This window comes from Pituophis catenifer, unplaced genomic scaffold (genome assembly GCF_029215685.1).
Source record: "Pituophis catenifer annectens isolate HBS135680 unplaced genomic scaffold, rPitCat1.0.hap2 SCAF_10, whole genome shotgun sequence".
NCBI classification, from domain to species: domain Eukaryota; kingdom Metazoa; phylum Chordata; class Lepidosauria; order Squamata; family Colubridae; genus Pituophis; species Pituophis catenifer.
Genome location: NW_027256890.1, coordinates 20,003,103 through 20,029,821, shown reverse-complemented (window position 1 = coordinate 20,029,821; position 26,719 = coordinate 20,003,103). Strand labels below are relative to the sequence as shown.

The window sequence follows — 26,719 nt, the reverse complement described above, 5'->3', positions numbered from 1 at the left end:
GAAACTAGAAAATGCAGGATACGTAACCAAGGAGGAAGTTACTCACAATAGCAGGCCTGCGTGAACTCTGTCCTTTCCCATCTAGAAGGCTCTAAAAAAGCACGAAATGGACAGATATTTACATATACAGCAGTTCTCAATTTACAACAATCGCCCAGTAACCGTTCGAAGCGACGACGTCACGGAAAAAATGTGACCCGTTTTCCCACACAGCGTCCCCGTGTTTTACATTTGGAGGCTGGTCCACGGACTCGTATTTATGACGGTCACGTGATTCCCCCTTTTGCGACCGCCCGACAAGCCAAGTCAATAGGGGGAAAGCCAGATTTTAAACCGCCACAGCGATTCATATAACAACGGTGACAAAGAACAGTCATCAAAACGGGGCGAAACTCACTGAACAAATTTCTCACTTAACCACCTACATGTTGGGGTTCAATTGTGGTTGTAAGTTGAGGACTATGTGCATAGGGGATATATAGATATATATAGATGATACAAAGGTAGTCCTCGACTTAACAACAGTTCATTTAATGACCATTCAAAGTTGCAACAGAGCTGGAAACAATTAAACGAATGACGAATGACTATTTTTCACACTTGTGACCGTTGCAGCGTCCCCATGGGACGCTTGGCCACTGACTCGTATTTATGACGGTGGCAGTATCCTGGGGGGTCTCGTGTTCCCCTTTAGTGACCTTCTGACAACCAAAGTCAATGGGGAAGCCAGATTCACTTAACAACCGGACAAACTAACTTATCAACTGCAGTGATTCACTTAACAACTGAGGGGAAAAAAGGTCGTAAAATAGGCCAAAACTCACTTAACAACTGCCTCACTTAACAACAGAAAGTGTGTGCTCCATTTGTGGTCCTAAGTCGAGGACTGGCTGCACATGGTATGAAACAAAAGGGAAGACTTCCTCTATAAATGGTAAGGCATTTCTGACAGCTGATTAAAATTTGTCTTTATAGTCTCTTCAGAAGAAAGTCCTACACTTGCAACCAATGAGGCAACCTCACACACCACAATGGGGACCAAAACAACAACCCCACTTGTATCCAGCATTCAGTCTACATCCGATGAGACATCCCCGCACACCCCAACGGGGACAAAAACAACAACCCCACTTGTATCCAGCATTCAGTCTACATCCGATGAGACAACCCTGCACACCCCAACGGGGACAAAAACAACAACCCCACTTGTATCCAGCATTCAGTCTACATCCGATGAGACAACCCCGCACACCCAACGGGGACGAAAAACAACAACCCCACTTGTATCCAGCATTCAGTCTACATCCGATGAGACAACCCCGCACACCCCAACGGGGACCATACCACCACCCACGCCTGTACCCGGCATTCAGTCTACATCTGATGAGGCAACCCCGCACTCCCCAACGGGGACCATACCACCACCCACGCCTGTACCCGGCATTCAGTCTACATCCGATGAGGCAACCCCGCACTCCCCAACGGGGACCAAACCACCACCCACGCCTGTACCCAGCATTCAGTCTACAACCGATGAGGCAACCCCACACTCCCCAACGGGGACCATACCACCACCCACGCCTGTACCCAGCATTCAGTCTACAACCGATGAGGCAAACCCGCACTCCCCAACGGGGACCAAACCACCACCCACGCCTGTACCCGGCATTCAGTCTACAACCGATGAGGCAACCCCGCAGTCCCCAACGGGGACCAAACCACCACCCACACCTGTACCCGGCATTCAGTCTACAACCGATGAGGCAACCCCGCACTCCCCAACGGGGACCAAACCACCACCCACGCCTGTACCCAGCATTCAGTCTACAACCGATGAGGCAACTCCGCACTCCCCAACGGGGACCATACCACCACCCACGCCTGTACCCGGCATTCAGTCTACAACCGATGAGGCAACCCCGCACTCCCCAACGGGGACCAAACCACCACCCACGCCTGTACCCAGCATTCAGTCTACAACCGATGAGGCAACCCCGCACTCCCCCAACGGGGACCAAACCACCACCCACGCCCGTACCCAGCATTCAGTCTACAACCGATGAGGCAACCCCGCACTCCCCAACGGGGACCAAACCACCACCCACGCCTGTACCCGGCATTCAGTCTACAACTGATGAGGCAACCCCGCACTCCCCAACGGGGACCAAACCACCACCCACGCCTGTACCCGGCATTCAGTCTACAACCGATGAGGCAACCCCGCACTCCCCAACGGGGACCAAACCACCATCCACGCCTGTACCCGGCATTCAGTCTACATCCGATGAGGCAACCCCGCACTCCCCAACGGGGACCAAACCACCACCCACGCCTGTACCCGGCATTCAGTCTACAACCGATGAGGCAACCCCGCACTCCCCAACGGGGATCAAACCACCAGCTAGTCCTCCAGCTACAGCCAAACAGACACCCCCGCACTCCGCAACGGAGGCCATATCACCAGACTCTCACTTGACCTCCGTGACGAGAAAGTCAACTCCACAACCACCTACTCACACTTCATCCAGGACAACAATACGTCGTGTTCGCAGATCCATTTTTTACGTCAACTACCACATCACCAATAAAGTGTTCAATTCCAGTTTACAGGACCCCGACAGCTCTTATTATAAGGAGTTGAATAAAGACATCGGAACGATGGTGAGTATTGCAAGGCGGGGAAAATCCCTAAGTGTCAGTCGTACCATTTCTACACTGTGACATTTGGGGGGGGGGGGGGTGTTGGAAAGGAGGGTGTTATTTTGTGGCCAGCCAGGAAGTGGTGGATTTTCAATCCAGCTATGGAAAAGGCCACCCACCCTTCCTCTAAAGGCTCATTTAAAATTATGGCCCCCAAATGCACCAGGGGAAACCGCGACGAAGGCCAGCTTTGAGAGATGCTAATTTAGTTGGTTTAGAATGTTCTAAAACTGTGAGGCGAACCAATGGCACGTGTGCCACAGGTGGCACGCAGAACCATATCTGTGGGCACGCAAGCGTTGCCCTAGCTCAGCTCCAGCGGTGCATGCGGGCACCAGCCAGCTGATTTTCGGGCCTTCCAGGCCCACCGGAAGTCGGGAAACAGGCCACTTCTGGCCTCCAGAGGGCCTCCGTGGGGCGGGGGGCGGGAAGGCTGTTTTCGCCCTCCCCAGGCTCCAAGGAACCCTCTGGAGCCTGGGGAGAGCAAAAAACAGGCCTACCGGTCCACCGGTAACCTTTTTGCCGTCGCATGCCAAAAGCGGGGGGAGAGCGCAGGGGGGGTCGTGCATTCGTGGGGGGGGCGGGGTGTGGGGGGCATTAAATTATGGCAAACCCCCCCCCCCCGCATTCCCCCCGCTTTTGGCACGCGATGGCAAAAAGGTTAGCCAACACTGTTCTAGAATTTAGTTTGACCGAAAAGAGAAATCGTCATTTCTAAATCTGCTTTGCTGTCTATATTTTAACGCAACGGGGGGGGGGGGGGGGGGGGCAACTTTTCAGACCAGTGGACTTCAACTCCCAGAATTCCACCTGCCATCGTTCTAAATGGGATTCTGGGAGTTGAAGTCTTAAAAGTCGCCAAGTTTGGAAACTCCTGCTTTTAACCTATGCAAAATCACACGAAAGACGGCGTCATCTTTTCCGGGGGTCGGTGAAGGGCCCGAATTTTAAACGATGGTGGGTGGGTGGAGCCCGGCTGGGGAATTCTGGGAGTTGTAGTCCACCAATCTTAAAAGTGGCCTAGTGTTAAAATATAGTTACCTGTGTTAAAATATAGGTAACCAGGTAGATTAAAAAAAAATGACTGTTCTTTTCAGCAGAACTAAATCCGTGAACCCTTTGCTAGTAGAATCTGAAAAGCCATTTTTCAAATGCTCTTTTTTTCAGAGATTATTTCCAAACTGGAATTAAAACGGATCAATTTTTTTCCCAGATTTATTTGGGCCTTGTTTGGCCTCCAAATTCTCGGGTTTTTTTGCTGCCTTCAGCCTTTCCTCATCCATCTCTGATCACCCAGCCTGAAAGGGTACCCTAAACTGTGATCACAGCCGTAGATTTGAGGAGATGCGGGGTTTGTTTCAAATCAGCGTCAGGTTTCTAGTCCTCATTGCTCCAAAATTAGCTTTGGCTAAAGTGGGAGGGTAAGGGCTCCCAAACGAAAAGGAGGCCTAGCAATATTCTCATTTGTGGGTGGCAAACGGACCCCTAGTACAGAAGGTAATTATTGGTACTCTCAGATTTGCAAAAAATACGCACAACTTCACACATTTTTCACCTGTGTTAACGCCTGTGACAGAATCAAGGCATCCATTGGGAAGAAGGGGAAGGATGGGAAAGAAATCGTCTAAATGAGCGTCCCTCGAAGTAAGTTGGCAATTTTAAGAGGTGGGGATTTCAACACACCATCTATTCTCAACTCCAGTTCTGGGAATCGACGGCCCCACATCTTAAAGTTGCCAAGAAATACGAAATCATCATTTAAAAATGGTGGAAAATTAGCAAAGCAGTTATGTTTTGAATGCCAAGACATTACGTCTGTTTCTAACCCAACTTCTTCTTTTTTCTTTCTTTCTTTCTTTCTTTCTTTCTTTTCTTTCTTTCTTTCTTTCTTTCTTCTTTCTTTCTTTCTTTCTTTCTTTCTTCTCTCCCTCTTCCTTCCTTTCTTCCTCCCTCTTTCTTTCTTTCTTTCCTTCCCTCCTTCTTTCTCTTTCTTTTCTTTCTTTCTTTTTTCTTTCTTTCTTTCCCCTCTCCCTCTTCCTTCCTTCCTCCCTCTCCCTCTCTCTCTCTCTTTCTTTCTTTCTTCTCTCCCTCTTCCTTCCTTCCTTCCTCCCTCTTTCTTTCTTTCCTTCCCTCCTTCTTTCTTTCTTTTCTTTCTTTCTTTTTTCTTTCTTTCTTTCCCCTCTCCCTCTTCCTTCCTTCCTCCCTCTCTCTCTCGCTCTCTCTTTCTTTTTTCTTTCTTCTCTCCCTCTTCCTTCCTTTCTTCCTCCCTCTTTCTTTCTTTCCTTCCCTCCTTCTTTCTTTTTCTTTTCTTTCTTTCTTTTCTCCCCCTTCCTTCCTTCCTTCCTTCCTTCCTCCCTCTTTCTTTCTTTCCTTCCTTCCCTCCTTCTTTCTTTCTTTTCTTTCTTTCTTTTTTCTTTCTTTCTTTCCCCTCTCCCTCTTCCTTCCTTCCTCCCTCTCTCTCTCTCTCTTTCTTTCTTTCTTTCTTCTCTCCCTCTTCCTTCCTTTCTTCCTCCCTCTTTCTTTCTTTCCTTCCCTCCTTCTTTCTTTTTCTTTTCTTTCTTTCTTTCTTTCTTTTCTCCCTCTTCCTTCCTTCCTTCCTTCCTTCCTCCCTCTTTCTTTCTTTCCTTCCCTCCTTCTTATTCTTTCTTTTCTTTCTTTCTTTTTTCTTTCTTACTTTCCCCTCTCCCTCTTCCTTCCTTCCTCCCTCCCTCTCTCTCTCTCTTTCTTTCTTTCTTCCTTCCTTCCTTCCTTCCTTCCTTCCTTCCTTTGCCCCCTCCCTCCCACTTCCTTCCTTTTTTCTTTCTTTCCTTTTTTCTTTCTTTCCTTCCTTCCTTTGCCCCTTCCCTTTCTCCCACTTCCTTCCTTTTTTCTTTCTTTCCTTTTTTCTTTCCTTCCTTCCTCCCTCCCTCCTTCCTTTTTTCTTTCTTTTTCTTTCCACAGTATAACAACGTTTACAACTGTAGCAACTGCGGGCTCGGTTATGCAGGCTATGAAATAATCTCATTCAGGTATGGAAATAAAAAATTAAAGAGAAACTCTCGAAATTCAGGGGTCGCAGATCAAAGGCAGCTGCAGGCTTCAGCAAAATACCATGAAACCAGCTGCCCAAATAAGTTTTTTTGTTTTTTGTTTACCAGAGTGAGCCCTGATGGTACTCTTTCAAAAACAAAAATAAAAAATCACCTTTCTATTTTAGCAGCACAACAGGATTTTTTGTGTCGCCCTTCTGTTTGTGACGCTTTTCATTTTGCAATGGGATTTTATTTTGTTTGTTCTCACACTGTGTTCCAACTCCTTTATCAGTAGAAGTGGGCAGAGAGGGGTGGAATTTTTCTGGTTAGGTATTAAACCTCTGCTCCGTGTAAGGAGGAAGGAAGGAAGGAAGGAAGGAAGGAAGGAAGGAAGGGGAGGAAAGGAAGGAAGGAGGGAGGAAAGAAAGAAATAAAAAGAAAGAGAAAGAAAGAAAGAAAGAAAGAAAGAAAGAAAGAAAGAAAGAAAGAAAGAAAGAAAGAAAGAAAGAAAAGAAAGAAGAGGAAAGGAAGGAAGGAGGGAGGAAAGAAAGAAATAAAAAGAAAGAGAAAGAAAAAAAGAAAGAAAGAAAGAAAGAAAGAAAGAAAAGAAAAGAAAGAAGAGGAAAGGAAGAGAGGAGGGAGGAAAGAAAGAAATAAAAAGAAAGAGAAAGAAAGAAAGAAAGAAAGAAGAGGAAAGGAAGGAAGGAGGGAGGAAAGAAAGAAATAAAAAGAAAGAGAAAGAAAGAAAGAAAGAAAGGAAGGAAGGAAGGAAGGGAGGGAGGGAAGGAAGGAAAAAAGAAAGAAAGAAAGAAAGAAAGAAAAAAGGAAAGAAGGAAGAAAAGAAAGAAAGAAAGAGGGAAGGAGGGAGGGAGGAAAGAAAGAGAAAGAAAGAAAGAGAAAGAAAGAAAGAGAAAGAGAAATAAACAAAGGAAGGAAGGAAGGGAAGGAAGGAAAAAAGAAAGAGAGAGAAAGAAAAGGAAAGAAGGAAGGAAGGAAAGAAAGAAAGTGGCAAGAGAGGAAAGATTTAGGACAAAAGCTATCTATTTAGATAGATAGCTAAATCTATTATTAAGAAATAATAACCATAATGTTTACAATAATATTCATTACATTGATATTATTATTATTATTATTATTACTATTATTATTATTATTAATAATAATAATATTTGCATGCCTATTTTAACAATCTTTAGTCCTTCTCTTATATTTCCATGTTTCTAACTTCTGTTTTTATTGGCTAGCCGTTGATAAAATGAATCCCATGTTAAAACAATATTCCGTTTCTTCCTTTTCCTTAATTTGAAGTGTTAGTCTATCCATTTCTGCACATTCTAATGTTTTTTTTAAAATTACGTTTTCATCTGTAGGGATTTTTTTTTCACTTTTAAATTTGTTGTGCAAATACAACTCTTAGCTGCAGTTAACACATGTAAAATCAGATATGTATTCCCCTTATTATACTTTTTCCGGTAAGATGCCCAACAAAAATATTTCTTAACTTTCTTTTCTTTTAAACCAACAGTCAAGGTTCGGTGGCAGTGGAATCAAAATTATTTTTCGAAAGAACAAATAATTCAGAAAGCAAGGTCGAGGAATTGCTGAGAACGGCAGCGCCCGAATCCATGGCAGGCCTAAAAATAAGCAAAGTGGAAGGTAATACATTTGTAAACGGAGGATGGCGAATTTAAACAAAACATACAAGTTGTCCTTGGAGTGGTGCGGTGGCCTAGAGGTGGAGTTCTGGCCTCACAATCAGGAGGCTGTGAGTTTGATCCTAGGAAGAGGCAGATATTTCTCTCTCTCTGGGCACAATGAAAATATTATCTGCTGAACAAAACTCCGCCCTGGCAACAGGAAAGGCATCCGGCCATTCAAACACTCTGCTAGCTCTCTTCAGTTGCCCAGACTCCACCCCGCAAGGGATTTATGGGGTCGTTAAAAGAGGATGATACAAGTTGTCCTTGGCTTAGGGCAGTTCATTTAGTGTGTCCCTGGGATCACGCAATCCCCTTTTTGCGACCTTCTGACAAGCAATGGGGAAGCCCGGTTCGCTGAACAACCGTGTTGCTAACTTAACAACTGCAGTGACTCGCTTAACAGCGGTGGCGAGGAAGGTCACAAAACGGGGCAAAACTCACTTCACAAGTGTCTCGCTTAACAGCAGAAATTTGGGGCTCAATGATGGTCGTAAGTTAAGGACTACCTGTATACACTTTCCTCTCTTAATATTATTAACTTATTAAAAGAATGGGATGGGATGGGATGGAAGGGAAGGGAAGGGAAGGGAGGGGAAATAGAAGAAAAAATGAGAGAATAGACACGAGAAGAGAAGAGAGAATGCAGAATAGAATAGAATGGAATGGAATGGAATAAAAGAGAAAATAGAATAGAATAGAATAGGAATAGAGAAGAGAAGAGAAAAGAGGAGAAGAGAAGAGAAGAGAAATATAGAAGAGAAAAGAGGAGAATATAGAATATAACAGAATACAGAATAGAATAGAAAATAAAGAATAGAGAATAGAATAGAATAGAATAGAATAGAATAGAATAGAATAGAATAGAATAGAATAGAATATAGAATATAGAATATAGAATATAGAATATAACAGACTAGAGAATAGAGAATAGAAAATAGAGAAGAGGAGAACAGAGAATAGAATAGAATAGAATAGAATAGAATAGAATAGAATAGAATAGAATAGAATAGAATAGAATAGAATATAGAATATAGAATATAGAATATAGAATATAGAATATAGAATATAGAATATAACAGACTAGAGAATAGAGAATAGAAAATAGAGAAGAGGAGAACAGAGAATAGAATAGAATAGAATAGAATAGAATAGAATAGAATAGAATAGAATAGAATAGAATTTATAATATAGAATAGAATAGAAATATAGAATTTACAATTTAGAGTAGAGTAGAGTAGAATAGAATAGAAATATAGAATTTACAATATAGAATAGAAATATAGAATTTACAATTTAGAATAGAGTAGAGTAGAATAGAATAGAAATATAGCATTTACAATTTAGAACAGAGTAGAGTGGAGTAGAGTAGAACAGAATAGAATAGAATAGAATTATAGAATTTATAATATAGAATAGAAATATAGAATTTACAATATAGAATAGAAATATAGAATTTACAATTTAGAATAGAGTAGAATAGAATAGAATAGAAATATAGCATTTACAATTTAGAACAGAGTAGAGTAGAATAGAATAGAATAGAATAGAATAGAATAGAATAGAATAGAATAGAATAGAATAGAATAGAATAGAATAAACAGAGTTGGAAGGGACCTTGGAGGTCTTCTAGTCCAACCCCCTGCTCGGGCATTCAAAACTTCTGGAGATTATCAGATTGCTCAAAAAAAAAAAAAAAACCAGCACGCTAGAACCGTAACTCTTGTTGTTTTCTCGCCGTCTCCCTGCACGATTTCCACGCAAACCTGATTTTTTCCCCCTCCCTTGTTTTCTTCTTTGCAGTGAGTACCAACCCCATCACCTCATCCTCGGAGACGGTCCCAGGCTGGGGTATCGCTCTACTCGTCCTGGTCTGCATCCTCGTATTTGTCCTGCTCCTCGCCCTTTTGTGGCTGGTGAGTCCCTGTTTTGGGGGCGGGACGTGGGGGGTCCCCACTTACAACAGACGTAAGTGTTTTGAAAAATATTCTTAAATCTGCACCGTTGCAACTTCAGTTCCAAAACGAATGGTCGTAAATCGAGGGCTACCTTACTTTACAACCACCATTGAGCCCATCCTGCCTGCGGTTAAGCGAGACGCGTGTTAAAACGAGCCTCTCCCCATCTTACGACCTTGCTTGCCGCCGTCGTTAAGCGAATCACGGCACAGCGGATAAGTTAGTTCCCCCGGTTGTTAAGTGAATCCGGCTTCCCTCTTGACTTGGCTTGTCAGAAGGTCGCAAAAAGGAGATTGCGTGACACACACACGCACACGCACACAGGTTGCTGCGACTGTCGTAAAAGTGAATCGGCCTGCCGAGCCTCCGAATTTTGATCAGGGCAGAGAGGCCCGCGAAGGTCGTAACTGTGAAAAAGGGTCGTATGTTGCTTTTTTTCCCCAGCGTCGTTGTAACTTTGAACGGTCACTAAACGAATTGTTGTAAATTCAGGACTATCCGTAGTTATTTTCAGAAAGTCCAGGCCATTCGTGATTTTCTCCCCCATTAATTGTTTTCCTCCTGCGCTCTATCGCAGCTCATCTACTACTGCCGACGGAACCACCGGGGAAGCATGGAATTGCTGAGTAGCCGGGATTCGTACCACCCCATGAACGAGTACCCCACATACCAGACCCACGGCCGCTTCATGGCCCCCGGCAACAAACAAAACCCTTACGACGAGGTAAGAGCGCCGTGCGTAAACCCCGAACCAGAAGCCGTGGGGAAAACGGAGACCCGTCCCAAACCATATTCTCGGATTAAGAAAATAGATCTGCTGAACAAAACTCCGCCCTGGCAACAGGAAAAGCATCCGGCCAGTAAAACACTCTGCTAGCTCTGTTCAGTTGTCCAGACACCAGCCCACAAGGGATTATGGGGGTCGTTAAATGACAATGATGATAAGGGGTGCCCGTGGTGGGTCACACCTTCGACATCTTGAGATGGGGCAGAGGGTCCGCCCTCCAACTGGTGGGAAAGGCGCAGAGGCCAGGACAGCTGCAGGAACTAGAGGTTACAGCAGCCGTGGATCGGCTAGCAAAACTTTCTTTCTTTCTTTCTTTCTTTCTTTCTTTCTTTCTTTCTTTCTTTCTTTCTTTCTTTCTTTCTTTCTTTCTTTCTTTTTCCTTCTTTCTTTCCTTTTCCATCTCTTTTTCTTTTCTTCTTTATCTAACTTGATTTATTTTTATCTTTCTTTTCTTTCTTTCGCCTTCCTTCCGTCTTTCTTTCCTCCGTCATCCTTTCCGTCGTTCTGTCGGTTCTTTCTTTTCTCTCTGTCTCTTTTTCCTTCCCTTCCCTTTTTCCTTCCCTTCTTTATCCAACTTGGTTTGTCTTTCTTTTTTTCTTTTCTTTTCTTTTCTTTCTTTCTCTTCCTCCCTCCCTCCCTCCCTTCCATCTCTTTCCCCCTTCCCTTCCTTTCCCTTCCCTCTTTTCCTTCTTGATCTAACTCGATTTGCCCGTCCGTCCTTCCTTTTTCTTCCTTTCCTTCTTTTCTCCTTTCCTTCTTTCTTCCTTCTTCCTTCCTCTTTCCTCTTCTCTTCCTTTTCCTTCCCGTTTTCCTTTCCTTTTTATCTAACTTGATTTGTCTTTCTCCTTTCTTCTTTCTTTCTTTCTTTCTTTCTTTCTTTCTTTCTTTCTTTCTTTTCTTTCTTTCTTTCTTTCTTTCTTTCCTTCCTTCCTTCCTTCCTTCCTTCCTTCCTTCCTTCCTTCCTTCCTTCTTTCTTTCTCTTTCTTTCTCTTTCTTTCTTTCTTTCTTTCTTTCTTTCTTTCTTTCTTCTTTCTTTCTTTCTTTCTTCCTTCCTTCTCTCCCTCTCTCCCTCCCTCCCTTTTCTTTTTCTTTCCCCCTTCCCTTGGCCCTCCTCTTCCTTCCAGACCCCAGAACCAAGAATCTTCAGGGCACCTATTACCCCCAGGCTGAACTGATGCCCAGCTGAGTGGTGCCATCTCTCTCCAGCCTGGCAGAGGTGGCAGGGGAGGGGAGCCCGGCCTGGATCCTCTGCAGCCGGCCAGTGGCGGGGCCAATCTAAGCCGAACTGGCCCCATCCGTGCCATTACGTGCTTGATTGAGCTCCGTAAACATTGGCGCTCGTGCAAATATCCAGCTCAGCTCCGCTCAGCTCCCGCCCCAGATTTCCAAGAGGGACTTTCCCAGACTGGCAGAGGGTTTGTTTGCCCTTGATTATTGGGGGCAGGGGGGGGGGGGCACACATGAGGCCTTCAGCTGGCCCGGCTGTTCCCCCCCCCTCCCTCTCCTCGTGACCCAACAGTGTTTACACACCACATTGAAGCATCTGGAGGTTGCCTAAACTTTTCAACACAACAGTTGCCTTAAGTTCTCACCCAGAGTTGGGGGTATGGTGTGGGGGGGGGAAGGGGGAAAGAAGGGGAGGAAATCTCAAGGAGAGAAGCCCAAGCAGGTTTCTAGTTCTCATTGGGAAATTCAGAAAGGTCCCCCTCCCCTCCTTTTTTTTTCTTTGTTTTTTTTCCTTTTTTTTAAGCCTCCTGAGAGAGAAGTCCAAAGGAGAGCAAAGTTGGACGAGGAGTGGTTTCCTGGTTTTTTATGAGGAAATTAATTTTGTTCAATAGATAGCTTTTGTCTGAAATCTTTCCCTCTCTCCCACTTCTTTCTTTCTTTCTTTCTTTTTTCTTTCTTTCTTTCTTTCTTTCTTTCTTTTTTAGTCTCTTCCTTCCTTCCTTTCTTTTTTTCATTCTTTTCCTTCCTTCCTTTTCTTTCTTTCTTTCTTTCTTTTTCATTCTCTTCCTTCCTTCCTTTCTTTTTTTCATTCTTTTCCTTCCTTCCTTCCTTTTCTTTCTTTCTTTCTTTCTTTCTTTCTTTTTCATTCTCTTCCTTCCTTCCTTCCTTTTTTCATTCTTATCCTTCCTTCCTTTTCTTTCTTTCTTTCTTTCTTTCTTTCTTTCTTTCTTTCTTTCTTTTTCATTCTCTTCCTTCCTTCCTTTCTTTTTTTATTCTTATCCTTCCTTCCCTTTCTTTCTTTCTTTCTTTCTTTCTTTCTTTCTTTCTTTCTTTCTTTTTTCATTCTTTTCCTTCCTTTCTCCTTCCTTTCCTTCTTTCTTCTTTCTTTTTATTCTTTTCCTTCCTTTTCTTTCTTTCTTCTTTCTTCTTTCTTCTTTTCCTTTCTTCCTTCCTTTTCTTTCATTCTTTTTCATTCTTTTCCTTCCTTTCTCCTTCCTTTCCTTCTTTCTTCTTTCTTTTTTATTCTTTTTCTTCCTTCCTCTTTCTTTCTTTCTTTTGTTCTTTCTTCTCTTTCTTCTCCTTCCTTCCTTCCTTTCATCCATACCTCCCTTCTTCATCCCTCCCTCCCTCCATTTCCTTCCTTCCACCCATCCTCTTTCTTTCTTTCTTTCTTTCTTTCTTTCTTTCTTTCTTTCTTTCTTTCTTTCTTTCTTTCTTTCTTTCTTCTACTTCCTTCTGCCCTCCATCCCCTCTCTTCCCTCCATTTCCTTCCTGCCTGCCTGCCTGCCTTCTAACTTTTGGTAGTTCCCCATTTGATCTTCCATTGTACGAGCCAGAGGTTGGACTAGAAGACCTCCAAGGTCCCTTCCAAGCCTTACAATCCTAAAGCATGTTTTATGTTCTCCCTTCCTTCCTTCCTTCCTTCCTTCCTTCCTTCCTTCCTTCCTTCCTTCCTTCCTTCCTTCCTTCCCTTCCCTTCCTTCTTTTTCTTCCTTCCTTCCTTTTCTTCCTTCCTTCCTTCCTTCCTTCCTTCCTTCCTTCCTTCCTTCCTCTATCCCTTTCTTCTTCATCCCTCCCTCCTTCCATTTCCTTCTTTCCTTTCTCCCTCCCTCCCTCTTGAGTCTTAGCCTAGGGCTGCTTGTGAATAGAAAGCAACCCCAAAAATATCTCAAACCAATTTTGCTTTTCTCCCCCTCCCTCCGAGTTACCTTTCCACCCCACCTGCGATAAACTCCACCTCCCTCTCCTTCCCCCCCTCCTCCCCCTTGTTTCTCCACCCACAACATTGGAGCAATCTTTTATAATATGCAAATCGGTATATTTGCTTTCGGTTGATTATCATGTAAAAAAAATATATGCATTTGACCAATTCAGTTTTCTAACTGTTGGAAAACAAGAGTCCTTCATGGCTTCTCCAGGCTGTTTAAACATTGCCACACCTTGCCAGAGAATTTGGGACGTTTTATTTACTTTTCGTGTATTTATTTAATCCTTCCTTCCTTATTTATTTTATATAAATGACTGAAGCGGCCATTTCTGCCCTATCGCGTACCATCAACGTGATATTTTTTTTTTTCCCCTGCACTTTCTGCAAACAGCTTGGGACCAAAGGCACAGCAGGCAGGCAGGCAGGGAAGGATGGGTTTTGTAATCCGGGCTTTCCCACCTTCCCCCAAGCCAGGATTTCTAGAATAAGCCAGAAACGGTGACTTTTAAGCCATCAATCGAGTCTCCCCCCCCCCACCAAGTTTGCAAAATGCAGCAACGGCCTTCGTGCAAACAGCAAAATCCGCCAGAGAACTTCAATTCCCAGAATTATTATTATTATTTTTTTGAAAAGTTTTTTATTTTTTTAAGCATAACACATAAAATAATAATAAGAAGAGCCTTGGTAGTACAGTGGTCTAAAGCACCCTGTTATTAAGACCAGCTGCCTGCAATTACTGCAGGTTCGAATCTCACCAGGCTCAAGGTTGACTCAGCCTTCCATCCTTTCTAAGGTAGGTAAATTGAGGACCCAGTTTGTGGGGGCAATAAGCTGACTTCGTATAAATATACAAAAAGGATGAAGGCTATTGCTTAGCACATTATAAGCCGCCCTGAGTCTCCGGAGAAGGGCGGCATATAAATCAATTTTTTTTTAAAAAAAACATCTTTTTAGAGCAAGGATTTGATCTGGTATAAAGTCAATACAATTACTCACATTCCCTCAACCGATTTTGTTCCAAATTTTATCCATTTACATCTTTAAAAAAAAAAAGAAAAAAAGAAAAATCTTATTCTAAACATTTATCATTCTACTCTGTCGCCCTAAATTCTAGACAATTATTTCCAAATAGGCATCATTCCAAATCTTAGTCATTTTAACAATCAATATTTCATATGTATTCCTCATTTCTAAGACCCGTTACATCGAATCTATATTGTACCTCTCTTAAATGGCAGCTAGTAGTACCCATAATCTTGACAAAGAATATTTTCCTCCTCTCTTAATCGTTTCTAAATCAATCAACATTTCCATCTCAAATTTGTCACTCCCAAAATACTTTAATTTTGAAGTCTAATATTTGTTTTGTTTTATTTGTTCTATTAGAATATGTATTAATATGTAACTGGTTCGTAATTTAAGTAGCTATTTCCCAACAGTGTTTCCCGCCACGATTCCCAGAAATCTTAATGAGGGCCAGATTACAGATTAACAGAGGTGGAAGGGACCTTAGAGGTCATCTAGTCCAACCCGCCTCCCAAGCAAGAGATCCTACACCGTTTCTGACAGATGGCAGTCCCATCTCTTCTTGAAATCCTCCCAGTGATGAAGTTCCCACAACTTCGAGTGGGATTTGGACTAGCGTTTAACTTGGGTTTAGAGTAATGTGTGAACCGTCAAATACCCGGATGGAGATTGAGGCCAGGGTGGGAGGTTGGGGGAATGGGGGGGGGGTGTGAGACAGCTGCAAATCGGGGGACCCCTCCAATCTCTCTTCTGCTTCTTCCTTAGGGGCACCCCAAAAACGGCACGAAGCCTTTCTCTTATACCAACCCTGCCATGGCCAACGAGGAACTGTAGGGGGCGCTCTTCCTACAGCCGGACTTTGGAGGGCGAGGGGTATGAATTGAAAAAAAAAAAAATTGAACTTCGGCACTTAAAGTTCTTTTTTTTTTTCTTTTTTTCTTTTGGACCAGTGAAAAAGTGGGGCGATTTTATTTTTTTTTTTTTTGCGGGAGAAGGGCTTCCGAAGAGTTGCTCCTCCGTTGACCAGGAACAGAATTACAGATGGGTAGTGGTGATGAAGAAGAAATTCGTTGCCCTTCCTAGATACTGAGGACTAGAAACTTGGAGCGACTTGTTGACCAAGCTGGGAGATTTTACTTCCAAAAAAAAAAAAAAAAATCATCTCCGAGCCCGGCGGAACTCCCTGCCACGAGCATCTCGACAGGAAGTCAAAGCGACGAATTCTCTTCATGGCGTCTTCACTTACGGGCAGACTATTTTGCTTCATTAATTTATGGCCCATTTATTAATTTATGGAGACGGTGCTGGGAAGTTTCGTAGCTGGAGAAGAAGGCCGCTAACTACGTCTCCGGAGAAGGAGAAGAAGAATCGAAGGCGGGATTTTTTTTTTATTTTTTTTAAGGGTTCGCTCTGCGAGGCGTCGATTTTGGACGTAAAAGAGAGGAAGGAGAGATTCTGGCCTTCCCTGTTTCTTTCTTGCCCTCTGTCTTGAAAAAAAAAAAATCAAAATAAAAAAAAGAAAGAGTTCCCGAGAAGCCAACTTTTGGAGACATGAAGGAATGGAATAAATGAAATTTTAAATTTTAATTTCTATCGCGTGTTTTTCTTTCTCCAAATGTCCCTTCCTAAATTCTTCATCGGAACGTAAATAAATAGGAAACAAAAACACTCGCCTCTCCGGCATCGCAGAACCCTGAAAGTGGGAAGGGGCCCTTAGAGGTCATCTAGAATGAAGGAATACAGTAGAATAGAGTAGAGTAGAGTAGAGTAAAATAGAATGGAATGGAATAAAATGTAAAATATAGAATGGAATGGAATGGAATGGAATGGAATGGAATAGAATAGAATAGAATAGAATAGAATAGAATAGAATAGAATAGAATAGAATAGAATAGAATAGAATAGAAAATATGGAATGGAACATAATAGAATAGAATGTAAAATATAGAATAGAATAATGGAATGAAGGAATAGAGTAGAATAGAGTAGAGTAGAATAGAGTAAAATAGAATGGAATGGAATAGAATAAAATGTAAAATATAGAATAGAATGGAATGGAATGGAATAGAATGTAAAATATAGAATAGAATAATGGAATGAAGGAATAGAGTAGAGTAGAATAGAATAGAATGGAATGGAATAGAATAGAATGTAAAATATAGAATAGAATATAAAATATAGACTAGACTAGACTAGACTAGACTAGACTAGACTAGACTAGACTAGACTAGACTAGACTAGACTAGAATAGAATAGAATAGAATGGAATGGAATAGAATAGAATGTAAAATATAGAATAGAATATAAAATATAAAATATAGAATAGAATAGAATAGAATAGAGTAGAGTAGAGTAGAGTAGAGTAGAGTAGAGTAGAGTAGAGTAGAGTAGAGTAGAAAATATGGAATGGAACAGAATAGAATAGAATGTAAAATATAGAATAGAATAATGGAATGAAGGAATAGAGTAGAGTAGAATAGAATAGAATAGAATAGAATAGAATAGAATAGAATAGAATAGAATAGAATAGAATAGAATAGAATAGAATAGAATAGAATAGAATAGGATTCTATCTATTCAGCAAACTGAGAATCGACACAATATGTACCTAGAGTTAAAATTCCCTCCCTCTGTTACGGCGCAACTTCACTTCCAATTTACGGATGTAAAAAAAAATAATAATGTATTTTGGAAGAACTAAGGCCTCCATTTTGCTTTTTTTTTTTAAATGGTTTTAAAACAAACAAATAGTGCCACTCATTTGAATAAATTTATTCGGCTGGTAATAAAGAAGACGGGACCCCTTCTGTTAGGTTCGATGGAGAATTGGACTCTGGAAAGTTTTGAGCTGTAATTTTCCAGGGACAAGGAATATCGGCTATCCGGAAGCGCCTTGAGGACTAGAAACTTGCTTTAAAGGCAGGGAGAAAGCATTGCCCGAAGGTTGATTGATTCATTTTTTTTCCCCCACCCATTCTTCCGCTGGGTATATACAGTATATACTTCTAGGAAACGGTTCAAGTGACACAAAGGTAGAGAAGCATAACAAGCTGTTTGCCGATTGATTGTCGGGCTTTTGTGGGAAATGTTAGCTATTGTGGCCTAAAGAAAAGATAAGCCACTTTTAAAAACCCAAGACAAACAAGGTTTGCCTCAAGCAGACTTTTAAGCTCTTGAGGGCTGGCGAGGTTTAAGAAAGAGGAAACAAAACACCCCAAAAAACAACGTCTTTGCCAACAGAGCGGCCAATGCAACACAAACAAACAAAAAATTTTTTAAACCACAACAACGTAAAACCACAAACAAGAGAAACAAAGCTTGAAAACCTGGAAGAAATTCAGCTTCAAAGGAAACCGTCATTCTGCCTGTTAGAGCAAAACAGAAAAACACAGCCTCAAACAGATTCAGATGACAAATGGACAGAGAGTTGGAATTTAATTTAATTTAATTTAATTTAATTTAATTTAATTTAATTTAATTTAATTTAATTTAATTTAATTTAATTTAATTTAATTTAATTTAATTTAATTTAATTTAATTTAATTAATTTAATTTAATTTTTTAATTTAAATGCTGCCCCTCTCCGAAGATTCAGGGCAGCTGCCCCTCTTACACCTCCACTTACAACAAGTTCATTGAATGGCCGTCCAAAGTTACAACGGCCCTGAAAAAAGACTTACTTTTTTCAGACTTACGACCATTGCAAGAATTAGAATTAGAATAGAATAGAATAGAATAGAATAGAATAGAATAGAATAGAATAGAATAGAAATAGAAATAGAAATGAATAGAATTAGAATTAGAATTAGAATTAGAATTAGAATTAGAATAGAATAGAATAGAATAGAATAGAATAGAATAGAATAGAATAGAATAGAATAGAATAAGAATTAGAATGAAATAGAAATAGAAATAAGAATAAGAATTAGAATAGAATAGAATAGAATAGAATAGAATAGAAATAGAAATAGAAATAGAAATGAATAGAATTAGAATTAGAATAGAATAGAATAGAATAAGAATTAGAATGAAATAGAAATAGAAATAGAAATAAGAATTAGAATAGAATAGAATAGAATAAGAATAAGAATAAGAATAAGAATAGAATAGAATAGAATAGAATAGAATAGAATAGAATAGAATAGAATAGAATAACAGAGTTGGAAGGGACCTTAGAGATCTTCTAGTCCAACCCCCTGCTTAGGCAGGAAACTCTACACCACTTCAAACGGGTTAGCAAATATCTTTTTAATTGTTTAATTAAAATGTAATGAATTGTGCCGTGACCAAATTAGTCAATTTAATCCATTGTAATCAAGAAATTTAAATACATTTTAATAAGTAATCCTTGGGGAGAAACTGGCTCCCAGAAATTCTTCTGAAATAAAGTAGTTTTGTGGTGTGGGTGTTTTTTTTTTCCTCTAAACCTTGGAACCAGAAGCTTGCCAAGCACCTTGTAGGGAGAGAAAAATGAGGAAATGCAATTCAATGTTTGAATTAGGTCAGAAAAAAAAAAAATGGAAAAGAAGGAGGAAAGAACGAACGAGGTTGGCTCGGCTTCAACTGCACCAAAAGTCAGCCCGTGTCGGTGATGCGGTGAGCGGAGAAAGAAACCCAAGAAATAAACGGAACTAAAAAGAAATAAATAAAATATTTGTGTTTTCCTCGTTTCGTGCTGCTTCGGGGCCGAGAAGATGGAGCTGCGTTCGTTTAATTCCTGGAGGCGTAGACTCGTGAGATGTGAAAGCCAGGAGGGGGGGACACGAGTGGTCATTTAGACCAACCCCTTGCTAAACGTCACTCTTGTAAAAACCGCTGTGAACAGGGAGTCCTCGCCGTACGACCACAACGGAACCCCAAGCGAGACATTCGTTCAGTGACTTTTGTCCCCGATCTTTCGTGCCGCGGTTATTAAGTGAGGGACATGGTTGTTAAGTGAATCTGGCTTCCCCGTGGACTTGGCTCGTCAGATGTTCGCCCAACGGGGATGACGTGACCTCCGGGAGTCCACTGAAACCATCATAAATACGAGTCAGTTGCCCAGCGCCTGAATTTTGAGCCTATAATCCTGCAACGGTCGTTAAGTGTGCAAAACAGTCATAAGTCCCTCTTTTCAGTGCTGTTGTAATTTTGAGTGGTCACTAAACAAACCGTTGTAAGTCGAGAACTACCTGTATTACATCCTAAGTCACAAGGCCAATTAAATTTAATTCAATTAAATCCCCGTATGAACCTGCCCGATTTGCTCACCTGTTATTTTTAGCAACAGTCATTAAACGAACGCCGCCATCATTAAGCCAAAGGGGTGGTCATTAAACAAACCCAACGGGCGTTAAACCAACCCCCTTGGAAATCAGAAATCAATGGTCATTTTTCATCCAAATAACACAAAATATGGTCCGTGTTGAACGTGGAAAACTACAAACGGACGTCAATCCGGGATAGTGGCCAGGTGGGTAAATATGACCACATGTCCAGGGATAGGGGGGAAGCCATCATAACTTTGAAACAGGGTTTTAGGTAGTCCTGCAGTGGTCCGTCACAACTTTAGCAGCTAAGTGACCGGTCGTAAATCGAGAACGAGCTGTAAATTTGTGCGGAAACAAGGTCTGGCGTCCGAAGAGGCCTGATTTCTGCGCAAGTTAGAGGTAGTCCTCGGCTTACGACCGACAGGTGACCTTCAAACAGGAAGCTTCCCTTTCACTCAATTTGCCCCACCCAAACGGTGGAACAAAGCCACAAACTCAACTGAAGTTTATCCTAAATTGAGTAACAAGGAAGCAGACTGAAAGGCTGGAGAATGGCTGTCCGTCATCGGCCCCAAGAATGTTGATTTATTTATTTTTTGACACGCATCGGGTTTCTTGACGGGGCGCTCCCCGTTCGAGTTTCGTCCTGATGCCCAAAGTCAGATGGGACTTTGGACGAGTTTCGCGTCGCAGGCGATGAACGGTTCGCGAATAATGCGGTGCCTCTGAGTGGGTCCGGGGGTCAGTTCCAGGGATGGGCTGCTGGGGGTTCGCACGGGTTCGGGAGAACCTCTAGCTAAGATTCTGTGCAGTTCGGAGAACCCCCACAAATCCCACTCCTGGCTGGCCCCTCCCACCCCACCCCGCCCCTCCGAGGAGTCTCCACACGGCCCGTTTTGGATGCAGGTAAGTGCAGGACATGAGCCGACGCTCGGGGGAGGGCGAAAAAAAGGCCTACCGGAAGTTCGGGAAGGCCAGAAACGGGAACGTTTCCAGCCTCCAGAACCTGGGGAGAGGCTCAAGGAAATCCTCCGGAGCCTGGGGAGGACAAAAACAACCTCCCCACCATGGTGCAGGAGGCAGATTAGGCCACGCCCACCATGGCCATGCCCAAACAGCAACCGGGCAGAGATCCTCTTGCTTAAATTTTTGAAGCCCCACCCCTGGCTGGGTCCCCTTTCTTCGTGTCCGTTAACCAATGGAATGGCCGGGCAGGTGTACCTGAATGGCAGGTGCGTCTTCTCCTTGGGGGAGCAGAAAGGAGGTGGTGAAAAGAGGGAAAAGACAGTGCTGGTGGAAATTTCGGGAAGGGGAAAGAAGAAGAAGAAGAAGAAGAAGAAGAAGAAGAAGAAGAAGAAGAAGAAGAAGAAGAAAAAGAAGAAGAAGAAGAAGAAGAAGAAGAAGAAGAAGAAGAAGAGGAGGAGGAGGAGGAGGAGGAGGAGGAGGAGGAGGAGGAGGAGGAGGAGGAGGAGGAGGAGGAGGAGGAGATGAAGAAGAAGATGATGAAGAAAAAGAAGAAGAAGAGGAGGAGGAAGAGAAGATGCTGATGAAAAAGAAGAAGAAGAAGAGGAGGAGGAGAAGAAGAAGAAGATGATGATGATGAAGAAGAAGATGAAGAAGAAGAGGAGGAGGAGGTGGAGAAGATTTTTATTTTTATTTTATTTTATTTCAAATTTATATACTGCCCTTCTCCCTGAGGACTCAGGGCGGTGTACAGCCAGATAAAAGCATATAATACAAACATTAAAAACAATTTGTTTGGCCCCAAATTTAAAAAGACAAAACCAATTAAAATTATTAAAAGAATTTGTTAAGCCATGATGAAGAAGAAAAAGGAGGAGGAGGAGGAGGAGGAGGAGAAGATGAAGAGGAAGGAGGAGGAGAAGGAGGAGAAGGAGAAGGAAGAAGAAGAGGAGGAGGAGAAGGAGGAGAAGAAGAAGAAGGAGGAGGAAAAGGAGAAGGAGGAGGAGGAGGAGGAAGAGGAGGAGAAGGAAGAAGAAGAAGAAGAAGAAGAAGAAGAAGAAGAAGAAGAAGAAGAAGAAGAAGAAGAAGAAGAAGAAGAAGAAGAAGAAGAAGAAGAAGAAAAGGACTGCGGGATCCTTTGTACTCTCTGACGGTTTCCTCGCAGGCATTTCACTACCCAAATTTGGTAAAGCCCCCCCCTTTACTCAGTTTAGGTAGGCATCTACTCTTTGGGGCAGTGTTAGGGAAAGCTTGGGCGCCAGAAAAAGTTCTCTCTGTGTCTCTGTGTATGGGTGTACAAGGAAACAAGGCATAATTAATTCCCCCTCTTTTCTCTCTCTCTCTCTCGCTCTCTCACTCACTCTCTCTCTTTCTGCCAAAACCTTTGCCACGACACCCACAACCGCCATAGGCAATCCGGAGGGCCCGTTTCCCGGCAGCTTTGGGCCCGAATCCAGGCGGAATGAGGGCAGCTGGCAGGTTCAAACCTTCCCCCTGCTTTGGCTGAAGCGGTGACACTCTGTCCTGCGGGTGGGAGGATCTCGTGTCCCAGCAGAAAAGAAGCTGGAAGCCCATCGTCCAGCAGCCAAAGGGGCATTTAGTCCTTCCGTCCAGGGACCGACGGTACCCGGCGTGACATCTCATGTCAAATTGGGTTGCAAACAGATGCAGGAGATTAGCCTACGAAGAACCTCTCCTTCTTTTGCTGAGGTTATTCTGACTTTATTAGATTTATTATATTTACGGTATATGCTACATTCCACGAAGATTAAAATCAGAATAGCACGGCTCTTCAAGACCAGGAGCCTGGTTGATGGTAACTCCTGGGAACTGAAGTCCACCTAAGTTGGCAGGAGAACTCCAGATGTTGAAGTTCACCCCTGTTGGCGGGGGAATTCTGGGAACTGAAGTCCACCTAAGTTAGCAGGAGAACTCCAGATGTTGAACTTCAGCCATGTTGGCGGGGGAATTCTGGGAACTGAAGTCCACCTAAGTTGGCAGGAGAACTCCAGATGTTGAACTTCAGCGATGTTGGTGGGGGAATTCTGGGAACTGAAGTCCATCTAAGTTGGCAGGAGAACTCCAGATGTTGAAGTTTACCCCTGTTGGTAGGGGAATTCTGGGAACTGAAGTCCACCTAAGTTGGCAGGAGAACTCCAGATGTTGAAGTTCACCCATGTTGGCGGGGGAATTCTGGGAACTGAAGTCCACCTAAGTTGGCAGGAGAACTCCAGATGTTGAACTTCAGCCATGTTGGTGGGGGAATTCTGGGAACTGAAGTCCACCTAAATTGGCAGAACTCCAGATGTTGAAGTTCACCCATGTTGGCGGGGGAATTCTGGGAACTGAAGTCCACCTAAGTTGGCAGGAGAACTCCAGATGTTGAAGTTCACCCCTGTTGGCAGGGGAATTCTGGGAACTGAAGTCCACCTAACTTGGCAGGAGAACTCCAATGTTGAAGTTCACCCATGTTGGCGGGGAAATTCTGGAACTGAAGTCCACCTAAGTTGGCAGAACTCCAGATGTTGAACTTCAGCCATGTTGGTGGGGGAATTCTGGGAACTGAAATCCACCTAAATTGGCAGAACTCCAGATGTTGAACTTCAGCCATGTTGGTGGGGGAATTCTGGGAACTGAAGTCCACCTAAGTTGGCAGGAGAACTCCAGATGTTGAAATTCACCCATGTTGGTGGGGGAATTCTGGGAACTGAAGTCCACCTAAATTGGCAGAACTCCAGATGTTGAAGTTCACCCATGTTGGTGAGGGAATTCTGGGAGCTGAATTCCACCTAAGTTGGTAGAACTCCAGAAGTTGGAAGTTCACCCATGCTGGCTGGGGAATTCTGGGAGTTGAAGTCCATCTGTCTTGGCAGGCGAATTCTGGGAGTTGGAAGTTCACCCATGCTGACGTCTGGGAGTTGAAGTCCGCTCGTCTTGTCGAACATCTATAAATGGGAGTCCAGTTGCCTCTTAAAAAAGCACCAGTGGATCCACTCATTTTGACAGGGGAATCCTGGGAGTTGAAATTCACCCTTGCTGGCTGGGGAATTCTGGGAGTTGAAGTCCATCTATGGAATAGGACATAAAGCTATTTGAATGAACGAAGAAGGATGCTCCGATGTGCGAATTTAATGATTCCCAGGACAGCAGTAGCCAGTGGTTTGTTCCTCCCTTCTCCAAACCCAGTTGTTTTGGGCCATTGCCCCCTCCCAGTGAACAAAGAATATCCCCCCCCGTTAATTTATATTACAAATAGACATTACCCAGAGGGAGTATCAGAGACACAACAGTAACTTTAGACGGACTACAAGTCCCCGGAGGGGGCTCAGTAGCTTTGAACGGCTGCACGAAGCAACAAACAACTTTAACCAAGAAATGGAAAGAGACAGAAGCCTTAACGATCCCAGAAAAGCAAAAAATTCCAAACATTTCCCTCTGCAGCAAAACTCAAAATTTCTTAAGAGGAGGAAAAAAAAGAGAATTTATTCTGTACAATCGTAAGGTCACAGCGCTCTCTATTGGCTCAGATTGGAACGACACCTTCCGTTCAATTTTTTTTTAAAAAAAAAAACTTCAACCAAAGCCAACAATTAAAATTTTTATTCGTTTTTATTTATTTTTAAGTTAACAATCTGGCCAAAGAAATGGAAAGAGAAAAAAAAAAAAGAAAGAGGGGCAGGAGGAGGAACGTAGCAAGGTTTCTACCCCGTTGGACTCTCTGTGTCCGTCCGTCCCTAGGTCCGTTTTTTTTCAACCTAGGCCGGGGATTGCGTACGAGGTGCGAGCCAACTCTACGTGGTGTTCTCTCCTCAGGAAGCAAGATTCTAGTCCTCAGTGTGGACTCAGAAGGGGACAGGGAAGGGGAGGCCTAATTAAAATTTAAAAAAAAAAAGAAACCAACAACAACATTAGGTGTGTGTGTGGATGGAGGGAGAGTCCGCCAAATTGAGCGGCTTTTCTGAGGCAAACCGCAGAGATTGTCATGGCGTTGTTGGATTTTTTTCGAACTCACAACCTGTGCTTGGTTTTTGGCTGGTTCGCTCGCGTTCCTTGAAAAAAAAAAAAAAAAGATCCCTCGGTGATCCCTCTAATCTCCGCCGAGCCCCCCTCCACCCCGAGGGGATTCACACCGGCCTCGTGAGGGCCTCCGGTACCCCTTTTCTTTTTTCGCGACCACAAATTCCGCAACAACACCGACGCACAATCCAGCATGGCTCTCGTCGCGCATGCTGAGAAGAACCGAGACCAAAATAATAATTAAAAAAAAAAAACGGGCCCCAAGAAGGAAGTTTGATGAAAACAGGGCTAATTTAGGGAAGGGGTTTGCAGAGGGGGTGGGGGTTAGGGGATATATTCTACCAGGCACCATATTGTCACAAAACACCTCAACACTTACAAAACAGTTCCCTTTTTCAGAAACCAAACCAAAACCACCTCTCCTGGGCACTGAACCGTCACGGGCTCTGCACCTGTTGGATTTCACTCCGTTCAGCCTGGGAAAGGGCGCTCGACGTCCAGTCACAGGTAGCAATTTGGCTTACGACCGTAATGGCAACCGGAATTTCCACTCGTTAAGCGAGCGCCATCTTTCTTTCTTTTTTTTTGTGGGTGCTGGGTCGTTCAGCCGATCACCATGGTTGTTAAGCGAATCCAGCTTCCCTCGTGGATGTTGGGTTATGGGAAGACAACCCGGGAACGGTCGCAAACGGCCCACGATCCCAGGGAATTTGCCGCCTTCGTCAATTCGTGCAGATGGCCAAGCGCGCACATTTTTAATCACGCCGTCATGGAGACAATGGGGCAGTTGCAAAAGTCACTTTTTTTTGTCGTTATCTTGGAAAGTCGTTAAAAAAGAATTGTCGTCAATCGATGATTTGTCACGTCCTTGTTTGGGACCCCCCACCCCCGGCCGCTTTTCCACGGTGGAAGATCAAACGGATCCCGAGCTAAACCGGAAATTCAGGATGTCAAAACAGCTTTGGCGTAGAAGAAACCGAGAAACAATACCCAACAAAAACTTGGCTATCTTTAGTTTTACGAGAAGGAACTTTTTGGGAAAGAAACTCTAGCATTGTTTTAAACGGGGGAAAAAGAGCAATTTTGATTCCCGGTTAGGGAATTAGGGGGAATTCATGCCCCGTTTTCAGCTGAGAAATTTAGGCTGTGAAATCCTGCTTAGAAACCATTTGCGGGTTTCGGCGATAGCTTCGGGCCGGGGATCGACACTTAGTCGCGCCGGGGATCGACACTCGGTCGAGCCAGAAAGAAGCAAACTCTGGCAAGGAAACAGTCGGAAATTTTTAAAACGTGGTTATCTTCCCAGCTGCTCATAGTTTCTGAGAGACGATACAATTATAGGTAGCCGCGTGTCACAACCGCCGAAGAAAAATTGGAAGTTGCCAAAATTAGGAAACAAGTTACGGAGCGATTCACAGGAGCGGTAAATTTGAGGAGCATGACGAGTGACTTTTTTTAAAAAAGAGAGATTGATTTAAAACGATGACCACAGCGGGACCGATTGTACCTAACGGGTAAAGAGACAGAATTGAAGAGAGGATGGTTTCAAGATGGCGTTTTACAATCTTTTTTTTTTTTTATCTTTTTCAACACAAAAAGTGTGGGGGGGAAAGGCATTGGAAGCCATTCCAAACTCAGCCATGCTCCAAACAAGGATTTGGGGGGAGATGGGGTCATGTTTGTCTTTTCTCAACTGAGATTCCTGCCCCGGACAGGAACGAAAAGGGTGGGGAAAATCTGGATTTCCCCCCAGAAGTTTAGGCGGTGCGTTGAAGAAGATGAGAACAAAACAGAGAAAGGACGTTGGATAGTTTTAAAAAATCCCCCTTCATGGGACGGCTGTGGGGGGGAAGTTGCTCTTAGTCCCCACAGCTGGGATGCTCAATTTTTATGGGAAGAGGGTACCGCCGCCGTCGGAATTTAAAGAGTCTATCTGTTGGAAGTTCACTAGAGGGCAGCATTGCTCAACATATGCTCTGCCCTGTTCCTAACCGCTGAAACCCTCTGCTCATTCACCCCATACCTAGAGATATTTTTTTCATTTTCTTTTTTTGCAAGCAGGGGCTGGAGAGCCCCCACCCACCCACCAGACCCCAAGGTCTCCCTCTGCTGGTGGATCCTCTCCCCGAACATGCTCGGAATCGGCCGACGGCAAAT

General features: G+C 43.3%; 1 protein-coding gene across 1 annotated transcript; it reads left to right on the top strand.

Moving 5' to 3' along the window:
* Positions 1 to 1,233: 1,233 nt before the first annotated feature.
* MUC1 (mucin 1, cell surface associated) lies at positions 1,234 to 15,918 on the top strand. Its single transcript, XM_070951484.1, has 6 exons — positions 1,234 to 2,661; positions 5,641 to 5,708; positions 7,237 to 7,367; positions 9,212 to 9,324; positions 9,944 to 10,090; positions 15,099 to 15,918. The coding sequence occupies exons 1-6, from the start codon at positions 1,234 to 1,236 to the stop codon at positions 15,165 to 15,167; spliced, it is 1,956 nt and encodes a 651-aa protein (XP_070807585.1). The 3' UTR covers positions 15,168 to 15,918.
* The last annotated feature ends 10,801 nt before the right edge of the window (positions 15,919 to 26,719 follow it).

Excerpts from the sequence above, each read along its gene's own strand:
- MUC1 (XM_070951484.1), top strand. The coding sequence starts at position 1,234 with ATGAGACAACCCCGCACACCCAACGGGGACGAAAAACAACAACCCCAC. Across the intron at positions 2,662-5,640 it reads ATAAAGACATCGGAACGATG|TATAACAACGTTTACAACTG; the intron begins GTGAGTATTGCA and ends TTCTTTCCACAG. Across the intron at positions 7,368-9,211 it reads AAAAATAAGCAAAGTGGAAG|TGAGTACCAACCCCATCACC; the intron begins GTAATACATTTG and ends TCTTCTTTGCAG.